At 53.0% G+C, this 12,557-nt stretch overlaps 1 protein-coding gene across 1 annotated transcript in view; it reads left to right on the top strand.

Annotated features, from left to right (window-relative positions):
- Positions 1 to 940: 940 nt before the first annotated feature.
- The window catches only part of LOC128268996 (nephrin-like), a 50,020-nt gene continuing 38,403 nt past the window's right edge, over positions 941 to 12,557 (top strand). The window contains exon 1 of the mRNA XM_053006320.1: positions 941 to 989. Coding sequence (XP_052862280.1) covers positions 941 to 989 — 49 coding nt within the window. The remainder of the gene's footprint in view (positions 990 to 12,557) is intronic.

Here is a 12,557-nt window from a genome sequence, read left to right as displayed (position 1 = left end):
TACATTCATCCGTTTTCCTGCAAGATGCTGCCGCTGATAGATGTCTTGAGTTGGCCGTCCGGCCCGTCCGCTGGGAAGAATGTTGTTGAACCACACGAGTGTCAGCCACACGGCCACATCATCTTCGATCCGGCTGCTGGTCAGCCGAGGATGTGTGCGAGGTCGTTTGTCCGGTCTCGTCCAGCTCGTCCAGCTCGTCCAGCCGGGCGCTAAATCACGATACTGATAAGGGTTGTTGGTGAATTAATTTTAATTATGTCTCCATCGCACTCGCCAGGCCAGCTCGCCGACCGCATCCCATCAATCCGGTTCGGTCCAAGAATAGAGATTAGCATTCCCGGGCTTCACTTCACGACCGGCGGCGGCCTGCGGCCGGTGTCGGTGTCAAGTGAAAGTGTGTACATGTGACCCACAACCGGTCCCGGTGGTTTGTCCACCGCCTAGTTTGGCCTAGTTTGCGTGAAGCGCCTTTCTGGGAGCCACCGTTCTTGGCACATTTCTTGTGTGATGGCTAAGCGGACCCCTGGGACCTGCCGGGGAAGTCCTTGGAAAGCCACCATTAGCATGAGATGGCGTATGACGGCATTCGCTTTCAAGCTTTATCAGCAGGTTGCCTGCCTGCCGACGTCTTGATCGTCATCATCATCCGCTTTTCTCGGTGTCCCGGTGGTTCTTTCGGCTGGCTGTCTCAGCTTTCAAAGGAATGCTTTGCAAGTCCTCAAGGGTCTCGGGCCTGAATGCATTTTCCGGACGACGGAACAGGATGAAGGATCAAACACCTTTTGGCTGAAGGTCTCCGTGGCCGGCTTCGTTTGTTATGCGAGGTGTACGGTACCTCTAGCGTCAAAATATGTTTTACAATATAGCAATCAGAAGTATCAGAAACCTGGTGTTACGGAACTAACAGTTCTCTTCTCTCTCTCGTTGCAGGAATACCAAAATGAATCTTCAAATGCAGCTCACCAGACTTCTAGCCATAGTGCTAACAGGTACGTCCCCCTCGGGGTTAAGAACTTCGGTTGATGGAAGGAAGTGTTTATTAGGTGTCCCGAGTCCTCGGAACTAATTCCTATGATTAAGATTGCTGGAACATTCATTTCTCTTAGTGTTCACTCGACACACTCCGAGAAGAGCACTGCAGTGCGCCATCGGACTCTTTGCTGAAAATGCCATCTAGCGACGGGATACAAAGTAAATTGAAAACTTTGCCACCTAACGCCACCTAGTAGCAGTGTTCCAACGGTGCTGCCGGATCCTTCCGGTACCTGGCTGGCTATGCTGGCCGCTGACGCACTAAGTACAGAGGCAATAACTCTTGATTAAAATCAAATAAAACTGTGTTATTAAATATCCGTTTTTCCATTCCGGACGACGGGCTCTCTGTGGGTCCGTGTCCTTTGATGTCCGAATGCCGGTGGTGCATAGATTTTCTGCCGCACACACTGGTGCACTTGTGCGAAGTGCAAGGACAAGGACCAAAGTGCCCGGACTGGTGAGGGCCATGGGTTGGGTTTTGCCGGCACCATTTACGACTCTTTCTTTCACTCTCTCTCTCTGGCATCTGGAAAGCGCTCGAAACGTTTTCGTTTGCTGCCCGCGCACACTGCCTGATGACTTTCTGCTCCGTGGCAGACACACTGGCACCAGAGGGCCCCCGGGTGACTGTTCGCAGTGTTCTAGTTTTCTCACGCCGAGGGCTCGAAACTGCTGAAACGGAGATTGCGGAAGAAAGAGTTTGCCCATCACCCGGCCGACGACGACGAGGACACCCAAACCCAGGGCGAAACATCACTGCAGTCTGCAGATAGTATCGTCGTCGTCGTCGTCGTTGGCGTCTGAATCTCGGTTCGAAATCTTTTATGCGACGACGAAGAAGTTGGTGGGCATAAGGTTCCGTACATCACGGCACACGACACACACAGACAGAGAGACAACCACAACCAAGAGGCCTCCCGTAGCTTGGATCGATGCTCGCGAACGCATGTGTTACCATAAGCCCTGACGGTCATATGACGCAGTCAGGCGCAGGCAAGGGAAGCGGAGCCAGCGAAGCGAAGGGCCAGAAGGACTTCTTGGGCGGCCGGTGTTTCAAGTGCACGGCGACATAAATTTCCATCTTGCTCTTGAATTCAATTTCGACTTTGTCTTTGGGTGCTGCTACGCCGGGCTTCCGGTTCGGGGGGTTCCGACGGCAGGACTCGCCGGAGCTGTGAAAGGAAGTACAAGACGAAACACTTTAAAAGGTACTTCAGCGCGTGGCATGTTTTGTGTTCGCAGGTGAGAGGATTTCGGAACGCAATTTATGCAGCCATTGGCAACAAATTGTTCAATATTGTGCGTAGCGTTGCGGCAGCACCGAAAGGACGGACGAAAGAGGACGCATTGGCATAATAAGCTTAAATTTAGCATCGCATATCATGCCGGCGTGGCTGCTGCCGTTTGTTGGGAAGAAGTTCATTTGGGCGCGCCCTTTTCCCGCCGGTCGGTGGTTGATTGGAAAATCGTGGAAATAAAATTATGCCGCCGCCGCCGTGGGCTGAGATTGATATTGGCATGTTTGCGTTCGGAATGTTTATTTTGTCCTGTCTCGCTTGCTCCAGGGCTCTTCCCTACCTACCGCTGTCTGCGGGATTTTTTTTTATTTTCTCTGTGCGTTGGTGCGGCCTGCAATGTATCGTCAAATAAATATGCTGAAAATGAGATCGTATCGGGCCCGTGAAACCCATCGACCGATAAATGGGGCCCCAGGATATATTGTCGAGTCGCGTTTCACTTTGTACGGCTAGGCACATTCCGCACTCGGCTCGGTTAAGCCGGGTCGGCATCAACACGCTCCCCAGCCAGAATGCCGATGGCGAAAGCGGAAGTGCTTCCCAAAAACCCAACAATTCTGTTGAATAATTCACACCCTACTCGGCGCATCCGTATTTCGCATCATCTTGACGGCCATTTTCTCCCGAACTCCCCCGAACAACAACCGTGTGCCATGTGACGCTGACAGCTGACAGCACAACGGCCATGGCGGCGTGCCCCCGCCACGCTATTTGGCCAGAATCGTCGTCGGCCGCTATCCTCCAGTGACCGTGATAATGATCTGAAATCTATTTTCTCGTTTCCCGGGCGATTCTGACGATGACCAGGGGTTGACTCCTTCCTTTTTTGGGGACCCTTGTGTTGAAGGTTTTTTCGAGACACCTCCGGCTTCGGGACGAGTTTAGGTTTTTAGTTTTGCGGGCCGACCTTGTACCATATGGGCTTTCGAGACCGGAACAATCGCCACTATTTGTGATTGCCTCTCTTCGTTAAGCTTCTGGCTGGATTTTTTGGTGTTCGGGGCATTTTCCAAGGCAAGCTCCAAATTAAAAGCTTTAGACCAAAACTGGACCACGCGGAGTTTCCGGGCGCAAATTGACGCTCGCCATTCGAATGCCATCAAATAACGATCATCGCGTGCGGCTCGATTCCGTCGCCATCTAATTTCCATAATCCATCGATGGCACGGAGCCGTCGCGTCCTCGTCAATCCCACGTCCCAGCTCAAGCCAGTCTCTTTTTAGGGAAGCGCGATTGCTTAAGGGTCCATCTGCTAAGGTTTGGGACCAGGTCCTCGGGCAAGTGGTAAGATAATTTGCCGAATGACCCGCAAGGCATCGCGGTCTCTGTGGTAGGCCCCACAGCAGTAGCAGCAGCAGCAGCACCACCACCACCACATATTTGCATACTGATGGTGATTTCAATTTGTCGTTCGTTAGCAGAAAACGAACCACCGAAAGCGCCGACTTGGCGACCACACGCCAGGGCCGCCGCCGGAAGCGTCCACCACCACCACAGTTCAGGCCTCTCAGCAGCAGGCCTGACCTTCTCGACTCGGCCCAACAAAAACCCGTGTCTCCATTTCACCGATTGACGTCGACAGGCGCCTAAAGCGTGGGCACTGCGAGAGTAGCGTTCTAATTGCCAATTGGTTTCGGGCGGGCCGTTCGGGCGAAAGAAAAACGGTTGGGCTGGGGATAATTTTCCGGAACTGCGGACTGCGAGGAGGACAAAAAGTGACCAGAAAAACGATTGCCAAAGGGAGAGACCCGAAGTCCCGCTCCCGCGGGTGCCGTGTGCCTGTCACAACGCGTCGCGTCGCGTGGATTTGATTCTCTGTGGGCCATGTTTTTCCCGCATTAGTGCCACAATTTTCACTCCGGAGCCATTCCGGAGCCGAGGGCAGTGTGGCGGGTGGATGGGTGACAATCGTGGCGGCGTGGCGCAGGATTCGTCCTCATCGCGGTCGCCGGCGTCGTCATCAAGCAACCATTGATTGACAGCCAGCAAATGAGCGAAGATTAATAGGTTTTGGGAACGGGGCGGCCACAGCCTGACTGGCCGAAGGATGCTGTCCAAACCAGAGACCGCGGGGTGTGTGTGTCAGTGAGTGCGGGAGCCAGCCGATGATGCGCCTGCGGACGACAGGCAACGACGGCAACGCGACGGGGACGTGACTCGGGGGAATTCGAAATGGAAGCTCACGGAAGGGCGCAAAACAAAAACTGCGTCCTTCGGCGTAAGGGATGGCGCAAAAAGGGATCTCCGAAACGCGGGCAGATCGTTGCCCGGAGATAGGACACAAGAAACACCGGCACTCCCTTTCTCTCTGTCTCTCGCTCTCTCTCTTTCACTCCTTCGTTGGTCGCCCTGTCGATAACGTGTCCTGGTGTGTCCCCTCCGGGCGATAAGAACCACTACGGCGGCGGCGACCCTTCGCCGTCAGTCGTCGGTCGTGGAAAAGTGCGTTGGACGGCGCTTTTCCGGATGTGGCAAAAACCCATACCCGACCGTCACAGCAACCGCAATGCGGTAAAATTTTACAATAATGTTTTGGAACGGAGCGGAGCGGCGGAGCCTGTCTGCGTGGCCTGGCGTCTGCCGTCTCGGTCCGCGGCTTATCCTTCATCGGAGACACATCGAAAATGCCTATCTGCCGCAGAGAGAGAGTGAGAGTGAGAGTGGGAAAGTGAGAGAGTGAGAGGGTCCTTTGGCGATGGCGAAACATGATGCGCCGCGCCGGGGTTGCTGGGGCTTTAAATGACTTTCCACGGGAGCGATCCGCGGGGTGCCAGAAACTGTGCGATTAACCGTTGATCACGTTGATGGCGCCCGCTTTTGAAGTATGAAGTTGGAATGCATCATTTTCCGTACTCGACGATAATTTATTGATATATTTTCGGTTGGTTTTGTCATGTTTTGCAGGGTCAGATGATAACTTACGATATAGAGATAGTATTAGTATTAACAAACATCATCCGAAATTCAGTCTAAAGTCTTTTTCTATGTAGCAATACATAGAAATAGTATATTCGCATATTTTAAAAGTAATAGTTAAAACATAAAATTGGTAACATTTCAGGCTGTTCAGATTGTTATAAGGACACCGAAAAGAACAGGCTCACAAGTTTTCGCACTGTTCTAGGATAACAGAAGAATTAATTAGGACCTGCTCGATGCTGTTTTAGAAGGCCTTTTCCTTATTCTAAATGAATATTAATAAACCACCAGCATCAGGTTTGGTTCAAAATTTGCTACGACATTTGACTTTTTATGAGGCGAACATTATCGCCGAATTCTTTCCGAAAAGTTGCTCGGAAAGGAGAACGGATTTTCCGGCAACTGGCTATGTCAGTTTCCATTTTGCCATTTTTGACTCCATGCAGAGTGCCTCGTCCCGTAGTCTCGGTCGAAAGATTAAGATGCAGATAGGATGCGGCAGACCGGCGGCAGGTTGCGCGTATCATTCAAACGCTTCCGTCGGCCAGGTTTCACCCAAAAAGTGACTTGTAACGTACCATATGTCGGGCACGGCGCATGCATGTAGCGGCTTATGCTGGGGGCTTGTTTTTGCCTGGTTGCCGGTTTTTGGGGCAAGTGTTTTTTGCGCACCGTGATAATATTTTGGTAGGCCCCCCAACCGAGAAGCCCTCGGCGCTGGCGGTCTTCAACACACACACACTCTGGGAGAGCTCATGTTGCGGTTGCCGAAGAGATGCAAATTAAAAATAATTTCAAAAGAGGAAGCCAGGGCAGCAAAAAAAAAACACGACACATGTTGGCCATACGCACACATGATGTCCCAAGAAGAAGCCGCCGTGGCGTAGCATTGGCCGGGAACAAGTGGTTGCACGTTGCCCAACAACGTTGCTCTCTCGCAGCATGGCGCGTCCACGGGGCAGCGGGTTGTGGTTGGACCAACAGCAGCGACAACAATTCTTTGCAGCCAAGTTTTGGGCCACCGCGCCGCAATGGCGAACGAAGGACGAAGAAGTTTTGCCCCCACGTCGCCGCTCGCTGTTGTTGTCCCGGGACGACGTCCGGGTCCGGGTTCGGGTTCAGGACTCGGCTTCCTGGCGGCGTCAGCCCCGGGCCACGGGAGCGCAACATACATTGTGAAGTAATTTGGCTAAAATTTGCGTTCCATTTGCATCTTCGAGGCGCCCCCCCAGGGACAGGGCTGCTTTTCGTATCGGGCCCTCCTTGCTCCGCTGATGCTGCGTGTGTGCTGTAGCATCGGAAAGATAGAAGTCTTTTGCCCTCTTTCTCTCTCTCGCGCTCTCAATAACTAGTCAGTGGAATCGCAAAAAGAAGGGCAATCCAAAGATGTGGCCGTTTTGTTTCCCAGAGCGGGCCGCCTCGGTGGTTCTCACACACCGCGCGCGCGAGCAGCCCCCTACAAGTGGCTGGCTGGCTGGATGGATAAATAAACACTCTGCGAAAGAAAACGCGTCCCGCGCACCCATTAACCTCGTACGTGGCCGAGGATTATAGCCCAGCTTGTGGCTTGTGACGCAAACAGATGGCGAACGGATCCGAAACGGGCGAAGAGCATAGATCTTCCCGAACGGCTGCAACAACAACAACAACGGCAACCTCAGGCCACTTCTCACGATAAACACGAGAAAAACACAACCGAAAAGGTGATGATACTATCAGCTTTCCAATTGGAATCAGTTTCCATCGAGGCTCTTCGCGGGCCAATATGGGCCGATGTGGGTTAACACAACCCTCTGCCAGCCAGCCATCCCCTTCGGATGATCTCTACCCCCCCCTGTGATCTACAATTATTAAGATTTATTTCTCATAAACAGCACCTTTCGGCCCACGAACGGGCCGCGGAGCCATTAGGGATGCGCGATATGTGGTGTGGCCCGTTTTCTGTTTGGAATGATAGTTTGTTCGGGGCGTTTCGGGGCCCCGAAAATGAGTGACGCTTCGCGTGGTTCGCTCGGCGGCAGCTATGCCAACTATCTGGTGGCGCAGGTCCTTTTTGGTCCTTGCCGCGGGCGCACCGAAGTGAAGGTTACATTCTGCGAATTCTGTCACGGATTTCTAGGGATTACTGTCGGCTCCCGGGTCGGCACTATTCCTGTCGCTGGAGCGTCCTGTCTAATGAATGTCATGTCGGCCCGTGAGCACCCTCCCAGGTCCCAGGAATGTCGACCCTGCACGTTGCCCTAGGCCCTAGACTGTGTGTGTGTGTGTATGGAGGCTAAATAGCAGGAATAACATCGAACATGCGTTGCGGTTGTCGATCGAATACTTTCCGTTGACGGGCGTCCTAGGATGATGTTCGCTTAAGAAAGTGTTCCGAAGTTCAAGTTCCTCCTTTTGTGAGGCGATTAACTTCGGGACGGAAAGTTTAAATGGGGCTTAGGGCATCCTTTATCCTTTGCTCTAAAGCGACAGAAACGATGATTGCATTACGGACCGGCGGTTCGATGGCTCGGTCGATAGGTGCTCCGATCAGCCTTGCCCTTTACTATCTCTACCGTTCGCCGGACCCGCTACTGTGCGACGCCTTTTTTATGGGTCCGGCACACAGCAGCCCAAAATTAATGGAAAGTAAAAATCTAAACTTTCTCCACTTTCCGCTTCAAAGGAGTGAAGTTAATTCCTGAGACTCCTGCAGTCGTGCCGAATGCGTCCTGCTCAAAGTCCCGGCCTGCAGACGACAGTTCGGAACGAGAAATAAAACCGGCCTTTCGGCCGGCTGTCTGTCGACAAACTTTTGCCATCAGTTGGGCGCCGCTGCGAAAGGGCCACCGAATGGGGCCCCCGGGCGGGCGGGACTTCGGGTTTTCCGGCAGCCAAGGCTCCAATTTACGACGGCCAATTTGTGCGCCTCCGATAGTGGCGTCCCAGGCCCAGGCCAAAATCTCTTCCCGACAGCGCAGCGCAGGACGGCAAAGTTGTTTTTATTTATTTTACATCCCTTCCGATGCATTAAACGCATCTTAAAAGCCGCCCGGGTGGCTTTGTGCGAAAATTCCACCGATTAGACACCGTTCCGATCTTCCGATTTCCCGCGATCGTTGGGGGAAAACATAGCCCCCGGCCCCGGCCCCGGCCCGGCCGCCTCGCCACCCCATCGGAGTGGTTTATGTGCTTTTCGCGAAAACTCGGCCCGTGCTCGGCCGCTTTTCCGGCAGGGTGGCCGTTTTGTTTGGGCGCGATAAACAATTAAAAACCCGCGGCCCGTGCCCCGTTCGGTGGGAAAAAGGCACCCGGGCCCGGGCCAAACTTTTCCAACGCCCCGCTCTCGGCCGGGGAAAGTTTTGTGTTTTGGATTCGAGTTTTGTTTGATTTGCGCGCGCCCGCCCGCCCGTGGAGTGGCCGTTTTATGACAGTTTCTCAACTTTACGGCTTCTCGGTCGCCGGCTTTTATTCGATTGCCGAGTCGAGCCGAGCCGGGGCCGAGTGTCTTTAAAGGCTGCGGAACAAAATGGGCCAAAAACAGGACGCTCCGTCAATTTAATGGCCACCCGGGCCTAATTCTTTGGCATTTGTTTTTATTGTTCCGTTCATTTTCGGAGTGTCTTCTTCGATGGGCGATGGCCGTGTGGGCGAGTATCCTTCTCCGCCGTAGCAGGCGTTCGATTAAGATAAATTAATTATGATAATGGTTCGGCTCGGTTCGGCCACTCGGTGCCTAATGGAGTGCGGCGGTCGAATACTGACCACCGCGCGTGTCTCGGTGCAGATAAAGAATTTTCCAAGAAACGGAACGAACTGATTGATACGATCTGGCGTTGCCGGCGAGGAACCGAAGGTCCCGAAAATTGAAGTCTACTAATTAGTTGTCGCCGGTAAACCACAGGACGCGCTCGTGATTCGAGCCCCGGCGCTGGCCGGCAAATTCGATTTGAAGTTTTCAAAGCGGAACGGTCAAATTCCACAATCAGAGGTGTAATCCTGTTAAACGGTACCGCGCCGTCTATCGAAACCGGAGTGCTAATATCGTTGATTTGACGATTCGTGTCTCGACAGTGTCTCCTCGAGTTTGGGCCAATCAATTTTATGCCTTGCCCTTTCGCAAGGAATTCAATTTCCCCGCCACTAGGGGAGGCCCTGGAGGAGATTGAGAACTTGGCTCGGGCGTGGGCTAATACACCGAAGGCCCAAATCAATCAATCACTAACATTGTCCTGCCGTGCCCGGTGGTGCGTGATTGGGATTTTCCACTCGGAAGGAAAAAAACCGAAACATGTTGCTGTGGCCTCACGCATGTGGTCCACGTTAGCTCGTGGCTCTCCTTTGGGAACGGGGTTCACTACGATGTTTCTTGTCAGGATGATTGGGTTGGCTCTAGGGACGGGACCAGAGACGGCATTCGTGGCCGAAACGACTGTCGAGAGGAACAGAGATTGGTTGCGAATAACGCGAACAACCTGTTCCGCGTCTTGTATAGGTGGCTGCGGCCTCTTTTGGGTCCGCTTTAAAAGCATATTTATAACTCAGCCAACTTCTCAGCCAATTTGTAATGCGCCAGTAACTTCATTGGAGCCCCGCGTATTTATTCTACGCCGCTGTGTTGCTGGCCAGCGGTAGCAACGGTTTAATTGTTTCGTTAAATAGAATTGCTCGGCGAACTTGAATCGGTCTTAATCTTGGGATTAAGTCGGCGAGAAAAATAGTTTTCCGCTCACCACGCTGGCCACCGTTGGGACCAGGAAATCCAATTAGAAGTTCTTCGTTCCTGGCAAAGAACGTTTGTGTGTAAAAATCCACAAGCAGCAGCTGTTACCCCAGCGCACCGTCGTGGCCGGGTGCAAAGTTAGTCCGGACACAAAAACCGGAAAAGGAACCCCGGACCCGGGTAGAATAGTACTCCCCCCACCATCCGCCTCGAGGGGGTCGGTTGGAAAGCCAATGTGGAACTTCCGGTGGTTGGGTTAAATTTGTCACCTGCTTAAACGAGTTTGTAATTCCCAACCCGGAGCACGGCGAACGAAGCACTGGCCGTGTCCAGCGCTCCGAAAAGTGTCACCCCCCCCCCGGCAGGCAGATGGGCAGATTTAGGGAAGATTTTGACGATTTTCTCACCGAAACATGATGGAGTACCACAGATTACCGCCAATCCGTGACAGCTGTCAGGGGGCGTCGGCGCAGTCGGCCCAGAAGAAGAAGGTTAAGTTCGCGGAAGACACCGACCGAAAATCGTCTGCTAATATTCTCACGAAGCTGTCAAAGCATCTCTGGCCCCCTTCCGGGCAAACTGTCAACCCTCGACTTCGTGCCGCGTCAAAGATTTCCGCTTCCGAGCTTTCGCTTTCCTGTGGTGTAATTTCTTGGCCCAGTGTTAGGCCCCGCTCTCAGAGTCTTATCGTGCTTTTCCGATCGAAAAGTCGGCAAAAGTGCCAACGGGGTGGAAAACAGAACGCCGGATGGGCTGCTGCCCCTTCGAACATCGACAGCTACCAGCGGGTGCCGACCGAGAAGGTGTTGTGTTAAAGTTTTGTTAACCATTCTGCAAGGAAAATCCGCACCGCCTTAAGCGGGTGGTATGTTTTGCTGTCTTCGCTCTTCCCAAATCAACCCGCGAGGGGGCGCCACAATCGAGCCCCAAAACGGGGCGACGACTTTAAATCCGCTGGGAACCGGCTCCGCCGATTAATGATGGGAAAAAAGTATAACAATTAGCCATAAATTAAATGAAGAAAAATTAAGTCGTTAACGAGACCACGGTGCTGACCGCTGACCGTTGTGCGCGGATGATGGGAGCTTTTCGGGGATCCGGGGCAGCTCACCTACCGGTCAGCCAGGTCCCGTCCTGTTGGTTTTCGGTTTTGGTCGCTGAAGTTTTACGGCGGCAGCGCGGGAAACTGCACCATCAACGAGTGGTCCTCCCCGTGAAGTGGATTGTTTTCTCGATTCCATCGTCGTCGGAGAGCCCACCGAAACCACCCCGACGAACGAGCAAGGGAAAGAAAATCCTGTAAACGGTTGTTACCGTTTGCACCGTCCCTCTCTCTCTCTCTTTGGTGGGACTATTGCTCGTTTTTGAAACGTTTGCTGAATGGGAAAAAACAGGGAAAAGCACCTTCAGCTGCAGTAAGACGTTTACTTCGGGCTGGGCGAGCGAAAGAATAAAATATAACAAAAATGTAACGCTGCAGAACCACTGAGCACAAAATGGCCGGCCGGCGAAGCATAACGCAGACGAAGCAACGCTCTACGATGTTGTCGTTCCACCCGTTCGACCAGAACTCGAGAGAATTCGCCTCGGCGAATAGTTCGCTCACAATGGTGGGAGTTTTCGCAACTTTTGTTCCGCCAATGTTGGTGGGGAATATGAAATGCAGATGATGCTTAGTTTTATGCGCCGCGTCCGCTTCCGGTGGTGTGTGCTCCTTGCCTGGTCGGGGGCCCATAAACGAATTCTCGCCCCCTCCGAAGGCGCACCCGGCGCCAGTGTAATCGGGATTTCATTACAAACCGGGGACGCCCACCATCGGCGGCGGCGGCGGCGGCGGCACAATGGTCAATTAGTTCACAATTAAAGTGCCATTTTTGTTCAAACTCTTATTCTTGAAGTAAACTTCCAAACTGTTTTGCAGTTATCGCAAAAGAGCGGCGTTTTATTAGGCGCGCGCGCGCCTGTGGAAGACGTGAAATCAACATATGCTCATTAGCAACGCCGGGCAACTTCCTTACGCCGGCGAAAGCCGTTCCGATCGCCGAGAAAATTCCGTCCTCCAGCATTCCACCCGCGGGTCCCGAAAATTGTGCGATAACTTTTGCGGAGCACCAGCTCTAAACCAACAGACAACCATACAGGCACACAATAGTCGTCCTGCGGGTACCTGAGGCCGGATATCCGGCACATACCGGCACCCGTGGCACGTCGTGTGTGTGTGTGTGTGTTTGGGGCACCGGGCACCACCTGACGCGGGTTAAAAGCAAAAGTTCATTAATTACGAAACATGTTCCGATTTGCGCGACCAACGACGTCGTCGTCCTCGTCGTCGGCGGCGGCGACGAGCACAGATTGGCCTTTAATTTACTTAAAAAGGCATTCTCCAGAAACTCGCATCGGAAAGTTCGGCTTCGAGTCGCCCGAGTCGCAAAGAACAGCGCCGTGACGTATGTGTATAGCTAATGAATCTTGCGCGAGGAAATGTGAACCGGGGCCCGTCGCTGTATCCTTACGAAAGTTTACCGCCAAACGAAAGTGGGCTGTTGGTGGTTGTGGAGCATTTCGGCAAGCTACGTCCGGCTTTTTGTGTGCGTGGAGGCCAC

This window comes from Anopheles cruzii, chromosome 2 (assembly GCF_943734635.1).
Source record: "Anopheles cruzii chromosome 2, idAnoCruzAS_RS32_06, whole genome shotgun sequence".
Taxonomy (NCBI): Eukaryota; Metazoa; Arthropoda; class Insecta; order Diptera; family Culicidae; genus Anopheles; species Anopheles cruzii.
The sequence above is the reverse complement of the archived record's forward strand: the minus strand, read 5'-3'. Positions and strand labels throughout refer to the sequence as shown.